At 40.9% G+C, this 21,241-nt stretch overlaps 1 protein-coding gene across 2 annotated transcripts; it reads left to right on the forward strand.

Annotated features, from left to right (window-relative positions):
• The first annotated feature begins 880 nt into the window (after positions 1 to 880).
• Positions 881 to 20,748, forward strand: LOC134453486 (zinc finger protein 883-like). 2 transcript variants are annotated; one of them, XM_063204291.1, is made up of 6 exons: positions 881 to 954; positions 1,226 to 1,310; positions 6,109 to 6,328; positions 10,328 to 10,386; positions 18,430 to 18,538; positions 19,123 to 20,748. In XM_063204291.1, the coding sequence occupies exons 2-6, from the start codon at positions 1,308 to 1,310 to the stop codon at positions 20,514 to 20,516; spliced, it is 1,785 nt and encodes a 594-aa protein (XP_063060361.1). In that variant the 5' UTR covers positions 881 to 954; positions 1,226 to 1,307; the 3' UTR covers positions 20,517 to 20,748. The 2 variants fall into 2 exon arrangements, with proteins under 2 accessions (XP_063060361.1, XP_063060360.1); XM_063204290.1 differs by having other exon boundaries at positions 939 to 1,310.
• Positions 20,749 to 21,241: the final 493 nt, after the last annotated feature.

The raw sequence follows: 21,241 nt of genomic DNA on the forward strand, positions 1-21,241 counted from the left end.
ATTAGGCTATCCTAATAAGGAACACGGTTGTGAACTGCACTAGGCCTATTATAGGTATAGGTTATATATTATCATATTATATCAAAAGGTTGCAAGTTCAAATCCCACTCTGACCTATAATATAATATAATAACCTTTTGATCGTTAAAGCACACACATGCTGATGGAAAGTGTAGTGTAGGCCTATGTGTGTGGTGCTACTGAAACCGTGGAGCATGGTAGAACACTGTAGCAGGTTTGACCAGGAGAGGCAGCACCTCATCATAGGACTAGAGCAGGGGTGGGGATTGAACCTCTGTCTCGAGGGCCGTTTGCGGCCCTTAGATCGTTTTATTCGGCCCCTAATATGATTACAATGTTAGCCTATGCAGCTTCACATGAAATATGTAATGGAATATTAGGCCTATTAGTCTTATATTTGCAATAGGCCTACAATAAGCCTAAGTTATATTCAGGGGTCCTAGAGAAGTTGGGGACTGTTTTAAAGGTAGCTGCCTTCAATAAAGGCCTAAAGTGCAGTGGGAAATCCTGGTTTGTGTTCATAATACGGCCCTTGGAGGACTGTTACGGCCCTCTGATGAATTTGAAGTGGCCCCTCGAATGAAAAAGTTTCCAAACCCCTGGACTAGAGTCAGAAAGTATGCAGTTAAATGTCAAAACAATATAGCCTACTGCAGAAGAACTCAGAGATGTGCTTTAAGTACCCCTTTCTCTTTCTAAAAGCCACAGGACTGATTAGAAGGATATCATTTATTTTTCTTTATCTCTCTTTCTGTCTCGCTTTATTTTCTTTTCTTTATTTTTTATTTTTTAGCTGAGATAGCTTTCTTGATAGCTTTCGCCCAGACTCACACTCCAAATCGGTAGGTGGCGGTAATGCTTCCAAAAAGTTGTTTGCCAAACGCTAAACAAAATCTAAGAAGAAGAAGAAGTCATTCAACAACATTCGCGTCGGTGTGTAGCATAGCCGTTTTTCCTAAACATTTTTTGTTATTTAAATTATTTATATTATTCTGTGTTCAGGCTTACTTCACACACACAGTTTACTCCGCTACAGTGGCAGCGGCGCGTGGGGAAGGACGGCCGCATAGTCAGTCTTTTATTTTCCCAAAGTTCCACGAGAAATGGCGGCCTTAGATCCTTTCCAGTCGCAACTGGTATTTGTTATCAAGGAGTTAATTAACGTAACGCAATTAGAGATCGCTAAAGCTATTATATCTTATAGATATGGGGAATCTTGGCCCACAACCACCGAGGAGGGTAACACCAACGTCGTATGCACGCCAGAAGGAAATGAAACTGACCCGATGGTGAGTAAAGGCAGAGGGGTTCTAACGGCTAGTCACGAATGTAACTGCGGTTCTGAGGCAGCAAAGCATGTGAATGAGAATGACACACAACACAACCAGTGCTGTTATTGTTATGCAGTAAAATGCAATACATAACTGAGCTTGGCAAGACTGCTCTCCTGTGGTCTTCATCTAGAATTTTGAACCCGCAGCTACTCTGGACTTTACGGTCCCACTCACCTCAATTCATTTTTTCGAAGCCAGAACAGGTTTTACAGATTTCGGACAGTGCCAATAGTCGAGTGCAGTTATGGAAAATCACCACCTAACCCTAAAAAAATTCTAACAAAAGGTTTCTGAGCTGTTTTGTGTAGTATTAGGTGTCCTTAATAACATACTAAAAGTCTACTCAAGTCAGACTTAAGGAAAGGCCTCATTTTCAAGATGGCCGCCACCGGGCCCTTCAAATTACTGTAAGATGACTGTGTGACATAAGATCACTGTGAAATGATCAGGAAAAGTGTTTTTATACATGTTTTGACCATGTAATTTTCTAATTAACAATATTACCTTGATAGATAAGTGGTTCTAAGTACAATTGGATGGTTTTTGTAGGATTTTTTTACAGGACCATTACAGCTGCAGGCTCTTAAAATAAGAGTGTGTATGACAAAACACACCCTACTCCGAAACAGTATTTGAAACAAAAGCTTTCTATTAGCTGTTTTGTGTACTATAGGGTGCCCTTAATAGCATAGTAAAAGTCTACCAAAATCTGAATATTACAAAGGTGTAATTTTCAAGATGGCGTCTAAAATGGGCATGAAGCTCTTAAATTAGTTAATTGACTTGGCCACAGATTCCATGTGTTTCCTGCAGACCCTGCATGCCGTTCCACCAGTGCAACGCTGGAATAGTTACTGACAACTTCACATCCATAGTACTGCTCCACTATGACAGTGCAAATGGCCTTTTGTAATACATTATGACTTGGGTCATTGCCATTCTGGTAACAGGTAATTCAACATCACGCATTTTTGGTGTTGGCAAACAGACAGCTTTTCACAAACTAGTCGATGGGGACTCTACCCTCAAGTCATGTGCCAATTTGTTTCTGACAAATCAAGACAGCACCACAATACAGGACCATGGGTCCAAGGCAATGGCAGTGCTGTTTGGTGGTAAGAGTACGGATTCACTTGCTTCTCTGCGTTACCACATCTTCAGCAGGAAGCTTGTTACCACTTATTCTGTTCTTACCCCAGAACGACTAGCCTGGTCCTGACCATCCCATAATACTACCATTTCATTTCGTATTTATGGTCTGGAGGTTGTTTGCTCTGAAGCGATTGTAGGAAGCAAATTATTGGACACCTCTCACCCAATCGCTGGCAGTTACTCAACAACAACATAGCGCAGACCAATGGCTCTGGCGCAGATGTGTACGTCATTGTCACGAGCATCCTCCCCCTTTCGCCCCCACGTGGGGGGCGTATTCGCTTATTGGCTGTTTTCTGGGGGGGGCGTTGCGACCAAAATTCTACTGCTACAGGCACTCCACAGAGAAGCACGGCCGGACTACAGTAGTGGAGCCAATCCTTTGGCAGAAGTAGGTAGGATGGCTCGCGAGGCTACAGAACGACTGCCCGCGACTGAATGTTCCACCAAATTCCACTCACTCAGAACTTACTTTCAGGTCATGACTTGACTTGGAAAGGAAGGTGAGCTGAATCCAGTGAACTGGGGATGGAAACTTGTGGACAACCACTTCCTGCCAGCTATGACCAGCAAGCCTGCTGCCCCTAATAGTCTCATGAAGATGATCCACTGTAACTGCACAAACCCAACGGTGCAGTTGTAAGGCATATGGACTACTGCTTGTGGACCATGTCAAGTTGGCAATTGCGTAAATAGCTTCAATAAGCCTTAGTGGGAGGAAGAATGTGATGACTAGCGCATCTTTTCAAGGTCATTTAAACAAAAAAGAAATAATTGGAAAGAGCTGCAGAATATATATAAAAATGTTTCTGTCAAAATGTAAATATGTTAAATAAATTAAAAAAAATTAAAAAAAAAATCCAAAAAAAAGGAAAATAAGAAAAAACATTAAACAAACAAAAATAAAAAAAATGGAACAAACAACAACATAAGAACACACACACACACAAGGGTTTGAGCGTACACATGGTGGACCAATTTTACAGTACCACACAGTCCTAATTAATTTGTTTTATATTAAATTGTACTCCTAATCACATACTTATCAAGCAAATGTACTAATTACAATATTACATGGTCAAAACATGTTTGAAACACCACTATTCTTTTATCATTTCAAGTTAATTCTCATGCCGCAGTCCTTTTAAGGGCCTGGCGGCAGTCATCTTAAAAATGAGGCCTTTCCTGAAGTTTGATTTTGGTAGACTTTGAGTATGTTTTTAAGTACATCTGATACAACTGGAAACCACTGAGAAACCTTTTGTTAGAATTTTTTTGGGGTCAACTCATATCTGCACTTGACTACAACGCCGCTGTTGTCGTGCAATGAATACAACAATTGTGTCGGACGCTACACATGGTCATGGAACGACATGCTTAACAAGAATGATATTTCTTGTGTCAGTTCGAAGAAGAAAACCCTTTTCACAATGGTACTTCTCATAGACATGTTTTTGCATGTCTCTCATCTCTGTTGACTGTGCCACCGTAACAAGTTTACAAGGTGCACGGCGCACAGCTGTATGCATACAAAAAAGAAGAATAACATTTCACGATGTAAATCTGGAAATAATTCACATCAAAGTCAAGTGTTATTACATATGGGACCATGGTAATCAATATGTGTGTAAGAACAAGTAAAAAAAAAACAAATCGGTCAGTTTGTCAAAGAGGACATAAAAGATTTGCACCATAATACACAGTATGCATCACACCGTGCTTTTGAATGATATGAAGGACAAATACTGACGCCATTTTTGTAATGCGAAGGATGGTAACCACTCCATAAGGGGGAATTACCTACAGGACAAGCCATCCTTATTAATATTATTATTGTTATTAGTATTAATTAGTATTAGGACTAGTAATATGAGTAGTAGTGGTAGAAGTATTGGCTTTAAGTTCTTGTTTATTCTGAAGACCCGGAGACTAAATTGGCTTCCAATTATATACCTGAGGCATGCCCTGTCTGGGTTGATTGTAGCCTGTTGCCCTGAACCATGCAGGGTTCACACTGCCTAACAGTATGCAGGGCAGGGTCTATACCCATCTTATGCAGGAAAGTTTGTGTGGCTAACAAGAGGGGGCAGTCGTATTTACAATCCCCAGGATTCATGTATCGTCCAGCTCAATGATATTTGTGTATGTTGACCCTTTAAAAATAATAATCTGTATTGTTTATTGGTTCAGAGCTGGGCCCCAAACATCTCAAGTGGGCTCCAAGTTGGAATATGTTGGGATTGGGAACTCCTGGGGCCTCATTTATCAAGCGTTCTTAGGCACAGATCTGTGCGTAAAGCGTGCGTGCGATCATTCCTGAGCAAAGTGTGGGATTTATGAACATGTACTTGAACGTAGAAATGTGCCTAAATCTACGCACACCTCAGACCATGCGTGCGAGTGGAAGAAACAGGAAATTGCAAATAATATTGACCGTGCAAGCTACAGTTTGCTTTGAATGACAATGGAGTATGACAGTGTGCTATTTTACAGTGTTTTCGTTCATGTGTGTCTCCTTTTTTTTACTTATTCTGAAACACGGTCCTCCTCCTGCCGAGAGCACCTCCACTTCTGCCACAGAAATGGTTCTATCTCCGCACTTCCCGCCAGCGCTTCGACTGGCGCGTGTGTCCGCGTGTGTTCATGTGTGTCCGAACAGGGAGGCGCCTTCGAATTAACATGGCATTTGAATATATTTTAATACCATATATGGTTACTTGGAGGCGTTTCGGGATGCTAATTACCCCGAATGCGCGCATGCACAGTGATTTGGAAGGTGTGGGATTTATCATGCAGACGTGTGCGTAGGAGCAGCCAACGCACGTTTGATAAATCCCGATTTTTCTGTACTTGCGAACATTCTAAATTTCACTCCTAAGACACAATTTAGAAGACATTCTACGAACTGATGATAAATGAGGCCCCTGGTCTAGCTCCATAGGGCCCGGTACATTTTGCACTCAGTCAATTGAAATTCAGTGGAACTGCAGCCAAAAAGCCGGTACAATGGGACTTAGGCCGAATCCCATTTCTAATTCCTTTCTAATTACACACTTGGAAATGTATAAACTTTGTACAACGGCATAATTATTACAACTGTAAAACTGTAAATTGTGGAAAAAATACATATTTGTGTGGATGTTCTAAAGGGGCTGTGGACATACTTAACTGTTGGTTTGAAAATCTTGATCTGTGCTGCGTGGAAGGGTAATATGGGCTTTGCCAGCTACCTCTGGCAGTCAGGAGGCACGAAATAGAAGTTAAGCTCCTTGTTGTGACTTTGTGTCTGTGTAGAGAAACATAAATGTAACGCAGCAAACAGACGTTTGGAGCATAGACACATGGCTACATGTCTGTATTTTGGTTAGGTCTGATTGGCCCAGTGAGCCAAAGTTTTTCTGCTGTAGTTAAAGTTAGCTCACTTGTGTCAGCCATCTTGGCGACCGCTTGAGGGAGCTATTTCGGATGAATAACACCAGACCCTCTGAAAATGAATATGGAAATGCAAGTTGAGGACTCACGAAAATCACATGGTTAAAACCACATTGAAAAGTCTATTAGACTCAAGTGTTTAGTAATACTGATTTCTATTCCTTTGCAGGTTGTTATCTCCGCCATACTGGAAATGTTTGGACGGGAGGCTGTACGCAAGCTCAACAGACTTTTCACAGAGTGCTACGCAGTGACCCAGAAGGAGTGCCAGCGACAGATTCAGGAGATAAGCGTCCTTAAAAACAGGGTGGAATATTGGAAGATGAAGATGAAGAGGAATCTTGAAGAGATGAAGTCGACGCGCAAGCGAAAGCGTAAAAAGTCTAAAGGCAAGGATCTGCACTCAAAGCAACTGAAACAGACAGCAGGAGCTCCATCAACCTCACCGGTAGGGCTTTCAGGCTGACCAGAACGGAGCAGCTGTCGGTGCCCGCACCAGTTACATTTGGCACTGAAGTGCTTTTCTGCGAACCGCCCGTGTTCATACCGGCTCTGAACTTTTTCCGCACGTGACTGTGTTACCCGGATGAACCTGCTGACGGCCACGCTGTTGTCACGGTTCGCAGAGAAAAAAATAGTATTTTGCGGTTTGCATTGCGAACCAACTTTCCTGTTCGCGAACGCAAATGTCTGTGGCGTGAACACGACGGCCGGTTCGCGATTAGGTGTGGGAATGGGCTCCAGCACGGTTCTCAGTCGGCCTGAACGCGCTAAAGGTGCCTTCTCTCACATTCATGTACGTCCATACCAGGGCTTGACACTGGCACCAGCTATCTGGCCAAATGCTGGTAAAACTTTGCTGTGCCTGGTAACGATTTCAGTGTCACTAGGGTCATTCCATGTCAATTCACACGCCTTCCCCACATGACCCTCTCCGATTTAGCCGATATCTCACATACAGGTACCTTTTGATGTCAATTGAAAGAATACCAAGTATTAGCACCCTACGTCTAACGGTTGCGGAGATGAAGCCCTCCAAAGTTGGGGTGCCATGCCCACTTTTCAAGCCTGTGAATTGCATACAAAATTTACAAGCAGATTTTGACACCTCTGGTTTTAGTTTGAAGGAAGATACAGGCCTAAAAATCACCATGGCCCCTCAATATGACCCTGTCTACCAGATGATGTACTTACAAATGGCATGCCTTGATTATTTTTGGCTATATTAAGCCTTAAAAACTGAATTAGTGAAACACGTGTTGAAGAGTCTTGCCACTTTGGGGTTCCAGATCTTGGAAACTATGTATGCTTTGGGAGTTATAATTGATTTTCCATCATATTTGGGAACTGTACAGTGTATTCCAAAAAAAGTAGGGCACTCAGCCTTTTAATGATGGAATAGGAGGGACTCAAAAACAGCTTTGGGACAAGATGACCTTACGGTACCCTCTACTTCAGGCCTCAAATTAACCATGTGGGCACTTGATGACTGGAACGCCCTTTTAACCCCATATACAGTAGCACTGTATCAAACATTCAAGCTTGGAAAAAAGTTGTTTTTCAAAGTTCTTCATATTAATCTTGGCCCTCAAAGAATATGTTTTTGTCTATGTCTTATCACAGTGTCTGGTTTGTCTGCTGCCATCTGCTGGTCAAAAAATGCAATAACAGTGTAATGTAAGAAAACAAAAGGGGTTGGAAAGTCTTGCCCATAATTTACCAATAAAGTAGCCGAGAAATCTAGACGCCCCTAGGGGTTAAGCTCGCTAGGCTACCAATAAAGCACTTTAATTCTACAGTATATTGCTATATATTAATTATGATTTTAACGAGCATTATGCAGAATGCTCAATCATGATTACATTTCTACCAGGACACCCCCACCCCCATGTCTGGTAGAAATGTAGTGCCGGGTGAGGCCATCTTGGGACTGGCATCATGACTGAGCATTAATCAGTCACACAGTCACACTCAGGCTGGAAATTATTTAAACTAGAAATATGCTTGTAACATGCTTGTTAAAATCATAACTATATAGCAATATACTGTATAATAATTACAGTGGTTTATTGGTTACTTATGGGCAAGATTTTCCAGCCCCTTTTGTTTTCTTCCATTACGCTGTTGTTACTTTTTTTAGACCAATAGATGGCAGCAGACAAAACAGACACTGTGATACGATATAGAGAAAAACACATATACTTTGAAGGCCAACATTAATATGAAGAACTTTGAAAAACAACGTTTTTCCAAGCTTGAATGTTTGATACAGTGCTACTGTAGATGGGGTTAAAAGGGCATTCCAGTCATCAAGTGCCCACATGGTTAATTTGAGGCCTGAAGTAGAGGGTACCGTAAGATCATTTTGTCCCAAAGCTGTTTTTGAGTCCCTCCTATTTTATCTTTTAAAGTCTGAGCGCCCTACTTTTTTTGGAATACACTGTACAGTTCCCAAATATGATGGAAAATAGATTATAACTCCCAAAGCATGCATAGTTTCCAAGATCTGGAACCCCAAAGTGGCAAGACTCTTCAACACGCTTTTCACTAATTCAGTTTTTAAGGCTTAATATAGCCAAAAATAATCAAGGCATGCCATTTGTAAGTACATTATCTGGTAGACAGGGTCATATTGTGGTTCCATGGTGATTTTTAGGCCTGTATCTTCCTTCAAACTAAAACCAGAGGTGTCAAAATCTGCTCGTAAATTTTGTATGCAATTCACAGGCTTGAAAAGTGGGCATGGCACCCCAACTTTGGAGGGCTTCATCTACGCAACCGTTGGACGTAGGGTGCTAATACTTGGTATTCTTTTAATTGACATCAAAAGGTACCTGTATGTGAGATATCGGCTAAATCGGAGAGGGTCATGTGGGGAAGGCGTGTGAATTGACATGGAATGACCCTAGTGACACTGAAATCGTTACCAGGCACAGCAAAGTTTTACCAGCATTTAAGTGCAAACAACATCATGCAGCTGCTGTTGTACATTCATATCTGTACACAAAAGGATAAAGATACAGTTAGCTTACTGCCCACGGATAACAAAGAATGCGTGGTTCAGACTAGCAGCGAACTGACTAGCTGGTTCATAGCGTGGTCAGAAATTATCACTCCAAAATACCATTTCAATATTAATGCAAAATCATTTGCGATCTCATAATCATGTAGCAGTACTACTCTCAACAACATTTTTAATTGCAAACCTTAGTATGCACACGTATAATATTGCATTTATGGATAAACACACGGAGCATTATACCACTGAACTTACCTCCAGCGAAGTAAACTCTTTCTGACTGGAGGAAGCATAGTTTGTGTGCAAAGACCTGACCTACTGCAGCTGCAAGAATACACCACCAGGTGGCTGCAACTGGTATGATAAGGAGAACCAAATATTTATAGTGAAATTCACCAACTACATTTCCAACTCTGTTACATAAGCACCTCATCTTCTGAGGTTAAATGTACAGCGTCATGATTAAAAAAATGTGGCTAGTAGAATAGCTGGATGGCTAGCTACTTGGGGAAAACCACTAGCCATAGTGGCTGGCAAACGAAAAATCCCTGGTCCATACACTACTGGTCCAAAGTTTTAGCAAACCAAACTAAAGTGCACCCCACCCCATAACACACACACCACACCACCCTGCCTACAGTGTCAGAAAAAATAAAAGCAAAGTGGCCTAGGAAAACTTTTTTTTTTCCTGAATGATGAATTCCTCTTCATAACATAGCAATGGGTGGCAAGACACATCATCACACCACATTCTCCTAGATTCAAATGTAGACATGGAGGGGACAGATGTAAATCCAAGGAGAGCACCATGTCTCACAAACCATTAGTCCTGGGCCTGGCCTGTAGTGACCTGCTGGAAATTTGGAGTTGGGGGAAATTCTCAGTTGAACTGAGTTTGTTGGTCCCTCCCTAGCATGAAAAATCATTGAGGTGCTTGTCCACCATTGTGTCATGATTTGCATAATATGGCCGCCAAAAATAGCTACCATCGCCTATGAAAAAAAACAGTGTCTTATTTTTGACTGCCAATGCACACATCATACATCAATTCTGAATAATTACTTGTGCAGAAAGTCATTTCTGACAAATCCATGTCATAAGCATAATGGGTGATTATGACCTTGAAAGCTTGTTAACAAGGCCATCAATTTTGTCATTCTGAAGAATCTAAAAAATGTATCTTTGTTTTACTTTTCAGTAGTGGACTAGAGAGTCTCCTGACATTAAAGCTATAGTAATTCTATGGATGTAACTGAAGCTGCAATTAGGATTATAGGTGGATCATGCCTTCATTAGTGGACAAACCAACAAAATCCTTATCAATACCATTGTATAGAAGCTAATCGTGTATCAATGTTAACTTTTTCAGGTGCTCCTGGTCCTTCATCTTTGCTGAGGTCAGAAGAAATGTCAACCAGTGAGACAGCGGTAAGGTCATTAATATGGATCTTCATTGTGTACCTTTTTTTCACTGTTGCTCTTCATCAAACCAAGCAAAGTCCACACACTTGAAAAAAATGTGAAAACATTCCACGTGAAATCAAATGCATTGGGCTCTGTCCGACCGGCACGGATTTCGATTTAACTCTCTTTGCCTTTTTAGTGGCAAGGTAGAACCCCAGAACTGCCAGCACCAATATTAATAGTTCTCTGTTTTCTGTTTTGACTGTGTCCTGTCTGTAACAATGTAATGTGTGCTGCTGCCTTGGCCAGGGCTCACTTGAAAAAGAGAATTCTATTCTCAATGTGATTTTGTTCCCTGGTTAAATAAAGGTAAAACTTATAAAATAATAAAAAAAGAGAGAAACAAACTGCGAAACAGGATAGGATGCTGTACATTCATCCTCGATTATGCCAGTCAATCTAAGGCACACAGTGTTGCATTTGATGGTGTTTTAAAGCTCCTTTCTAGTTCAATGAATTACACAAACATTATGGAATGCAACAATCATCCGAGTCCAAGACTGTCATCGACTTAAACACTTGGGGGTTTCTTTTGCCTTAAGACATGTAAAAGTTTTTATTTTTTATCTGACATGTTTCGACGGTGTTACTTCCGTCTTCATCAGAGGGTCACTGTGATGTGGATGAGTGACGTGCTTTAAAAACAGCTGATGTTGTTGTGGAGGTGTGACCTCCCTGCCAATAATGACAGGTTGGTCACACCTCCTGCTGTTAGAGTTGTCCTCTTGGTCCAGGTGTGGGAGAGGATGTATGCCCCCTCATCCCTGTTCATGGTACTTGGGCTACGCTTTCTGATCTCCATAGACTCCTTAATCCAGCGGTAGTATCTGTTGTTCTCTTGCTGTATGACTTTTGCCTTGTCCCAGTCCATGATGTGATTTTCCCTCCTACAGTGGTCAGTTATTGCTGATTTGAGGTTCTCCTGTGTGGCTCTCTCCCTTATTGCTCTTGTATGTTTTTGTTCCGTTTCCCTTTCACACTCTTTTTTTATGCTCATTTTTTCTTATGTTGAATGTCCTCCCTGTGACGTGCTGTTTTTAAAGCACGTCACTCATCAACATCACAGTGACCCTCTGATAAAGATGGATGTAACACCGTCGAAACATGTCAGGTAAAAGATAAAAACTTTTAATGTCTTACGGCAAAAGAAATCCCCAAGTGTTTAAGTTGAACAGTTAGACATAATGAACTTAATACATATGACTTTCATAGACTGTTTCTCCCTTAGTATTAGTGTTAGATTCATACAAATGCAGTTCTGCGGTTCTACCTTGCCACCAAGGCACACTACGTTGAATTAAAATCTGTGTCGGTCAGGGCCACGGCTGTACACTAACTTTTTTTCATATGAAATCAGACGCATTTGGGCCATACCGACACAGATTTTAATTAAAAAAAATAGTTTTAATGAAGAAGCTAGGACACTTCACATTCATTCTTGGTCAGTCAATTTAAAGGATAACTCCTTGCCAATTTCAATACGCTGTTGTATTGCTCATGCTTCCCTTGACTTGTCAGTACCCGGTGATGGTGCATTCTTCGAGTCAGCCCTTTCCGAGATCTGAGCTATTCTAATGGGGGCAGATTTTGTTTGCCTTCAATATTTTCTAAAGATGGGCCTACTCCAAATATTATCCCAAAAGGTATCACTGTTTGTTAGTCTACTGATGTTGCATAAACTTTTAGATGTTATTGGGAATAAATCAAGATTATTTTTTGAAATGTAAACATACACCTGCCCCCATTACAATGACCAGGATCTTGGAAAAGGCTGAAGAAAAAAAAAAACCTCAGGTACTGACAAGTCCAGGGTAATGTGAGCATTACAACCGCATGTTGAAATTGGCTGAAGTTACCCTTTAAGTCACAAAGAAATAGTTTTGATGTTTTTTTCCTTCTACAAATTACACAAACAACATGGAAAACAACAGTTATGAGAGTATGAATTGTGCGATATAATTACGAATTGTGCGAAATATTTACATTGAATATAAAAATAGCTATATTCTAAAATGACCAATATCTTATCTGAACCTAGTCTGCAGTTTCATGAACAACATTTGAACTTTTGTTTTCAAATTTTGTTTCCTGAGTCATTTCAGAGATGACTTAAAAGTTGAAATGAGTTTTTGTGAAGTAGTAATTGAGTGGTGTCAGAGGAGATTCTCCCACCTGACGTGTTACCCCAGGTTCTACGGGGTTTGCGTGCTACTGAGGCGTGGTTTAAGTTTTTATTTTGCATTTACTCCACCCATGCACACCCATCTTCAGTTCAAACAGGGGCGATTTTAGAATCACCAGAGACGTGGTTCTGGGCGTGCAGAGCCTAGTTCCACTACGACATGTCCTCTGTTAGGATTTACCGGCATACAACATCCTTCCCCCCCGCAATCAACATGGCTTATCTGTCGGCAGTTTTTACAGTAGACTAGATAGGAAATTGGTCAAGCAATTATCATGTTCTTTAAAGTAACTCCAGTCTGGCCAAGGAGTTGTCAAGGAAGTGTTTTTTGAACTGACAGCATTTATCGACTGGTTAACAAACAACCACACACACACACACACACACACATAGAAATAGGCCTTCTTTAACTTTTTGTTAGGGGAAACGTGTACAGAGGAGCATAATACAGTATTTGATTGTGATTTTAGGGATTAAGGATTGGATTGAACACTTGCTTTAAAAGGTGCAGTGGATCAGGCCAAGAGCAGAGAGAGCAAAAATTCCAAGCAGGAATTTGTTTTTTGTTTTTTAAAGCTCGGTGGCTGGCTATCTAGCCAAAAGATGTTCGATGTTGAAATTACAATGTCATTTTTTGTTCTGTTTGTTATTTTAAGGAAGAGAATATGTACAAAAATAAAATAAAAATATAACAAAGCATCAAAATGCTTAAACCGTGTGAGATCAAGGGCTAGACTAGAGTCAGACAGGAGATTGACAACACAGGCCAGAAGGTGGTCAGCACCATTCTTACATTCAAACATGGAGGCTAACAAGACAAAATAAACACAGCACAGACTGTCATACATCAGTGAGACATAAGACCTTATTTCCAAAACAATTTGCCCACATGAGATTTAAAACGAAACATTGCAGAACATCATAGTAAATATTAAACAGACAACCATTTGTCCACAAATGTCTCCGTCGACCCCTTGATGTTTTGGCCCGTTGCTCCGGACCGCTTCCAGGCGGAACGAAAATAAACCGGTCTTTGTTCCTAGACGGCACTATTTGTGAAGCGAGGGGTCCATCGTCAGTATGCAGCGGTGATAAACGCAAAACGGCAGTAATAAACGCTTATTAGTGTCACTGTATGCACTTATAAAAACAACGGTAACTTTCTAAAAACACTAAAATCATATTTTAGTTGTTTATCATTTCGAAGCGGTTTCCAATGATTGGGAAACGCATCACGGCTGTATTAGCACAGCTGGTTCACCCTCTCTGGTTCTATGGGACAAAGATGGCTGACAAAAAGCGTCACGGGCGGCCGGACGGGCCAAAGCCTCTGCGTGGGACACATCTAAAAATGTCGCTATTTCCAAGTGGGAAGCTCCACGCCTCCTCGTGAGAAGTCGCTTATATGGGAGAAATACATAGGCTATGAACACGCACCATGCAAAAGTTTTCACAGTGCACACTCATCTGTCAGCTAGCATTAGATTCATTCCTTTTCATTGCTCATCTTTACATACGCGAGGTCTCAATAGCGTAGGACAGGTTGCTTGTTCTGTGTTCATAAACTTCAGGTAATTTTTTTCTGGCCATGTATTACAGATTGCGTCCTTCGTCAGCCTCTACAAATCACGTCCGTCTTTTTAATATGGCAACAGAGCATGAAAACGACGAGGCATTGGAAGTATTATTGGATGCGCAGCAACAGAAGGGAAACGGGCGATCATAAATATGCAACTGAATATGCAGACAAGAGGACTTTAATTAGATTTCACAGCGCATTAGAAGTGAGCACGCTGTGAAAGTATGGTAAACATCTCACCGAAAGCAGTTTTGGACAACGGGATGTCTCGCTATCCAATTATTTGCTTCCGGGTTTGCGAATGCGCTTTAATTGGCTATATTCAACAGAGGGAATTTATATACAGTTACCACGGCTAAAATCTACAGTCTAACCTGAATATCCAATTGCCTACAATTCTCAAGACTATTGGGTAATGAGTAACTGTTATCGTTTGATGAGGACTCCTTTGCCTGTGTTATTCACCATGGCGTGAAAGTATATTGTGTTCACGCGCCCACTCTGCGACTGCTCACCTAAGCTGTACATGGGTGGTTGACGTGACGCCTATATATATATATATATATATATATATATATAACCAACAACATTTTGAATAATGTATGAAGCATTTGGCATGATTGCATAAATATTAACTTTATATTAAGATGTGTGAATGTGAAAAAAACTCAAGACAGTAATATTACCTACAAGTTCTATTTCGTAACACAAATTGCGTCCTGTGGGCTGACATGTATGTCAATGTTTGTGAATGGGCAGCTGAAGGGCCAACTACAAGGGTCTTAAAGACTGGCTCCTAACCAGTCAGTACCTCTGTTATTGGAGAGTGCTGTGGAAGTTCAAGGTGACTATTAACCTCTTAATATGTCTTCATATTGCAATGTTTCTGTCATGCAATGCTTAGGTTCATTTTATGGTGTCCTGTGGTGTGACTGCTCTTATAGAAGGAAAAAAAGTTTTTTGTTATAAATGAAAACACATATTAAGATTAAACACAATATCATTATCAAGTTAGCATGAGCTCAGATGTCAGTCATGTATACAAAAGGATTAAAATGGCCATAATGCTTTTCCTGTGGTGTGACTTACCTATGCAATGTGTTGATGCAGGACACGTTTTCCCAAAAATGGCATAAATAAGGCGAAATTCCACTGACCACTAACCACTGACCATTTTTTTCCACTTTTTTCCATCATTTTTTTCAGGAATTGGAAAAACTTTTTTGTTGTTGTTGTGTTACGCCCTTTAACGTCAACCACCCACATACGTTATGGCAGTGTTTCCCAACCTTTTTTGTGCCAAGGCACACTTTTTCCCTTGAAAAAATCTCGCGGCACACCACCAATCAAAAATGATGAAATAATGAAAACAAATTATTCTCTGATAAGAATGACTATAGGCCTATTGTTAATATAGGCGGCTACAAAGTGTCTTGAATAGCAATCAAACAAACACAAACTGTATTTTTTTTGTCATATTTTATATTTCCTCTTTCAAAAAGTGCACTTAATGTTCACTTCTTAAAGAAGCTTTAAACTTCAAAGTAGGCCTACAATTTACAAATTGTTATTCTGTCCAAAAGCATTCTATTAGCAGGAATACAGAAAATAATGCTTATTCTGACAGTAGCAACATTTGGGAAATATTTCACTGAAGATGCGTACAAATATCAATCTCTGTAATTTTACTCACTTAATCTTAATGTGAAACCTATGCGTCTTTCACCTTTGGCTAAAGGCTGATGCATAGTCACGCGGTGCCGATTGCGGGGTAAAGCATAGACGTACTGTCAGCGGGGGGTATTGCCTCATAGTCGACCTACATGCGAATGCGTGCGAAAGGGCGTGGTGTTTTTTTTCCCGCCGAAAATTCAAGAGTGGGGCAAGGGGGGAGGGAGGAGGAGATTTTAATGACGTCAATTCACCTCCGTGACAACAGGGGGCGAACTAACTCATTCAGTTGAGCCCAGTCCCTAGAATGAATCACAAAGCTAATCAGCTGGCTATGTAAAACGTAATATTCCACTAGTAGCCTACTTCTAAAAGTTGGGGCATAATTAGATGGTACAACATCAGTTTATTTTTGGTCAAGTACTACATGAGATTAAATGCAAGACAAACGCCATTTTAAAAGACAATAGACAGCATGAATGGCTATTCACACCTGGGGCCTAGTAGTAGCTAGCCAGCTAAATCAGTCATTACAAACTCAAAGCTAGTTGACTAGCCACCTGAAACGTAATTCTACCACTAACAAAGAGGCTTCTTGCTATTAATTTAAAAAGTTGTGGCGTAATTAGACATGAATGATAGCATACAAGATTCTCTCTTTATTCATGTTTTACAGTTCAGGTGGTTAAAATGCCAAACAAAAGCCGTTTTAAATACAATACATCTAATGGCCATATTAACAGCTAGCTTAGCAACTGTCAGCCAAACCCATTCAAACTCTACAGGACATTAGCGAACCCTGTTTTAGAAGCTAGCTAGCCACACTACTTGTACTATATACTGTATCAACAAAGAGGCTTCTTGCTATTAATTTAAAAAGTTGTGGCGTAATTAGACATGGATGATAGCATACAAGAGTCTCTCTTTATTCATGTTTTACAGTTGAGGTGGTTAAATGAAACAAAAGCCATTTTTAAATACAATAGATAGCCTATCTAATTAACAGCTAGCTTAGCAACTGTCAGCCAAACCCATTCAAACTCTACAGGACATTAGCGAACCCTTTTTTAATGAGCTAGCTGCCACACTACAAAAGAACAAAGAGGCTTCTTTGCTAATACCACACTACAAACATATCATTTCCATGATGGCCTTTTATGGATATTTCTAATTGATTTTTTGGAAGTTGTACTACTGAAATAAAAAACAGTTTCTCTTCTCCCTGTCAAGTAAACTCCAATGATTTCCTGCCAAGTCATCTGCATCGTGTTTTTCGTTTTCCTTCAAACCTCCGCGGTAGGGTAGAAGAATAGAACACAACTGACCTATCAGGGCTGAGTTCCCCCCGGACTGCCGTAAGCGCATTGACCAATCACCGTCTTCAAGCATAGCTCAGCTCACGGACATTTCAGCCTGGGAGAAACATGCGTGTACTGCAGCCAGGGGTCGTTTTGTCGCTGCACAGGGGGGCGCTGTGGCTCATTCTCTGTGCAGAACCCCCGCGAACGCGCGACTCTAAACCCCCCTTAAGGCTAAGATGCTCTTGACCACAATCACAGCGCTGCAAAAGGAGGAGGTCGGTCAGAAGAAGTCGGACAGTTTGACAGCGCTCCATTAACTCAAAGCGGAAATCTCAGGTTTTCAAATGCAAGATATTACGGTCATATTATTATTAAAAACTGATTGGAACTTGTGCCTGGGGTGTTTGTGACAAAGGTGCAAGTTTCCCCGCGAGGTAACAGGAGGTAATCGCTTTCCCCTTTCCATAAAACCGGGCTAATTATGCTTACCGGCAGTTGGATAGTCTGGCTTGAAGGGTCTCGGCATCCTCACACTCGACTAGAAAGCACGTGGACCAACAAACTACGTTGTGTGCTCAATCATGCCACCACCTCACTCGTTTAACTTTTCAGTAAGGTTGTAGGCAAAACACAAATCTGTTTCAGGGTAGGATTTTGGTTTTCTGACCTAATTAATGAAGAAACAGCGCTAGCAAAATTAACTATCAGTCACGTCAGGAGGATTGTTTTGACTAGCAGCTGATGGACGCTTTTTGTTTGGGCTACTGAAGATACATCAATGCAATTCGCTACCTGCTGCCACCTAGTGATGAGGAATTATTTCATGCTTAGGACGCCAGTCAACAGCAGACAGGCTACTGGAAAATGACATAAGCAATATTTGCTGATAATAACGATGAATTAAAAAAAAAAAAAATCCCCTACACTTTTCCACGGCACACCTGGCGATCTGTCACGGCACACTAGTGTGCCGCGGCACAGTGGTTGGGAAACACTGCGTTATGGAACTCTGCTAGATGGAAACGCGGGAAAAGAAGCCATAGTTGTTTCGCAAGACCTGTAATCAGTGTGTATTGAACATCTGAGTCTCTGAATCAAGGGTGCGTTTCTCGACAACTTGGTTGGAATACAATTTCCCATTGGAAACCTAGTTAAGATGCTAAGTGGTTAGCAACGATGCTTTCGAGAAACAGGAGCCAAATACTTAGTGACAACTTTTTTTTACAACATTCAATGTTGAAAGATTTAATCTGTTTTGTTCTTTTTCAATCTAGAAAACACCAGGAATGCTCAGTTCCAGTACAGTCTGCATTCGTCAGGACATCCAGGATGAATCAGACAAAATAATGAGTGGAGAATTGGGTGAAGCATTGAGGGGAGATGGTAAGCCCATACTATTCAAGATTAACTAAGATTGAAAAGTTTGCCTTTTTGATGATGTATATAGTGAAATGTACACCTTTCCATGCATCAAATGGTGGATCTTCATGTAGACATCTTTGGCTGAAAAATTGTGTGCATGTTAGATCAGTAAATATTAGTAATGTTTGAACTCGATTATGATTCTGGAGCTAACATTTCGATTCCAATCGATCCAGTCTGATTCTATGATGCATTGCAATGCATTACATTTCTACTGAAAGCAGGGCACATTTTTCAGCAATCATGGGGGCAATACAAGAAATTGGATTAGACTGAACAACATTTTTAGTCCTGCAGTTTTGAACCATTTTTAGTTTCAGTTTTGAAGTGTTTTCGTCAAGTTCATTTGCTCTGGAAATGCCCATGAAAGTAACTGAAACTTGAAAAAATATCCCACATCGATTATGGAATTTGACAATTGGCGATTATTGAATGGTCCAATTTGTGAATAAACTGCATACAGTTGACAGCATACATTTTGAGCACATGACTAAAATAAAACACTACCTTTAATTTTGCTTTCAATGTTAATTTATGTTCAACAGAGAATCAAGAGGATATCGTTGCATCTATGGGCATAGTTATATCTGACAGCACAGATGTCCAAGACTCATCTTTTCACCAGTTGTCCAAAAGGAAACCTCTTATCGTGGACCTCAGTCTTACACCACCAGACCTCTTCCCTCAAAGTGTGCAAGACAATCCTGATGAGCATCTAAATCAAAAGGGCAACAAACAAAAAGCCACCAAAAAACTGAAAGCTGGAAAACCACACAGCTGTGACCAATGTGGAAAGAGGTACAGGCAACTAAAATCTCTCAACACTCACAAACTCCTACACGATCGCGATGCTCAAAAGCCTCCAGAGGTTCAAGAGTACAAGTGTGACCAGTGCGGTAGAATATTTGCCAAGGAAAATAACCTGCGAGACCACAAGTTAGTGCATGCCGAAGTCAAGCCCTTCTCGTGCTCATTGTGCGGTAAGGGTTTCACCACAAAAAACAGTCAAAAAATCCATCAACGCATCCACACAGGAGAGCGACCCTATTCGTGTAAGGTCTGTGGAAAAGCCTTCAAACAGTCTGGAGAGCTGGCCAGGCACATGAGTGTTCATACTGCGGAGAGAGCTTACAAGTGTGACCAATGTCACAAGACCTTCCATAGAGCAGCGCAACTAAAGATGCACAGTGTGATCCACACGGGAGAAAGGCTGTTCAAGTGTGACGTGTGTGACATGAGCTTTGGCTTCGACAACAGCCTTAGGAGGCACCAACAGATTCACTCGGGTGTGAAGCCCTTCGTTTGCACTGTTTGCCCAAAAGCTTTCATTCAGAAAAACCATTTAATGATTCACATGTTGAGGCACAAGGGTGAAAGACCTTTCATGTGTGAGGTCTGTGGGAGAACGTTTAGTTCGAAGTCTGCCATGAAAAATCATATGCAAAGACATAACGGGGATTATGTGGCCCGTAAAAGAACTCCCAACAGTTCCAGTGATCCGCAGAAGCAGCTCCGTTCAGCAACAATTCCATGCGAATCGTGTGGCAAAATGTTCCGTACAAGAGGTGAACTCCTATCACATCAAAGAGTGCATACTGGAGAGAAGCCATACAAGTGCCGCTATTGCAGCAAGACCTTTCGTTTTGCAACTGCAATTGCAGGTCACGAGCGCATTCACACAGGGGAGAAACCGTTCAAGTGTGACAGTTGTGAAATGCAATTCAGAGTGTCCGCAAATTTAAAGAGGCACAAGCGTATTCACACTGGAGAAAAGCCTTACTCCTGTGATGTTTGTGGGAAACGCTTTAACCAACAGATTCATGCTAAAGCTCACATGCAGGTCCATACTGGTGTCCAGCCGTACGCCTGCTCCAGATGCGAAAAGAGGTTTTCCTGCTCTCGAAGTTACAAGCGTCACAAGTGTGTTTCAAGTGACTAAATGTCACAGGTGAAAGTTCAAAAAAGACTGCACACTGCTTACTGTTCTTTTTTTCTTGTTTCATTTTTTGGGAGCGAACAATGCGTTTTGCCCAATGCATCATCAGGTTCACTCTTGCTCTTGCAGGTCCATGCTGGGGTGAAACATTAGTTCTTCCACAGATGTGGTTTTCTTGTGTTAAAAATGACATGTTACATTTCACTGCTGCCAATAAAATATTTTGATCTTTTAAATTCAGTCTTGATCGTTTTAAATTTAACTGTAGTCCCATTGGTAAACTCGCTGTTTATATTATAATCTGAGTAAAGCTCATGCATTGGGTGCACTGTTCATGATGCTACAAGTCAAAACAGAAATGGCCATGGCTTAATGGTTAGGGAGTTGGTCTTTCAATCTGGGGGTTGTAGGTTCAAATACCACCTGACCTCTCTCTATACCTCCGTCCATGGCTGAAGTGTCCTTGAGCAAGATACCTAACCCCACATTGCTCCAGGGACTGTAGCCAACACCTTGGGGAAATAATAATAATATAAATAACAATAATACATAATAATAATATATATATATATATATATATATATATATATATATATATATATATACACACAGTACAGGCCAAAAGTGTGGACTCACCTTCTCATTTATGCATTCATGTCTTTATTTTCTTAGATTTCCAGTGTGTATTTTCATTGAGGGCATCAAAATTGTGCATGAACACATGTAGA

The sequence above is a fragment of the Engraulis encrasicolus genome, chromosome 8, assembly GCF_034702125.1.
Source record: "Engraulis encrasicolus isolate BLACKSEA-1 chromosome 8, IST_EnEncr_1.0, whole genome shotgun sequence".
In the NCBI taxonomy this organism is placed as follows: domain Eukaryota; kingdom Metazoa; phylum Chordata; class Actinopteri; order Clupeiformes; family Engraulidae; genus Engraulis; species Engraulis encrasicolus.

Excerpts from the sequence above, each read along its gene's own strand:
- LOC134453486 (XM_063204290.1), top strand. The coding sequence starts at position 1,125 with ATGGCGGCCTTAGATCCTTTCCAGTCGCAACTGGTATTTGTTATCAAG. Across the intron at positions 1,311-6,108 it reads GAAATGAAACTGACCCGATG|GTTGTTATCTCCGCCATACT; the intron begins GTGAGTAAAGGC and ends ATTCCTTTGCAG. Across the intron at positions 10,387-18,429 it reads TGTCAACCAGTGAGACAGCG|AAAACACCAGGAATGCTCAG; the intron begins GTAAGGTCATTA and ends TTTTCAATCTAG.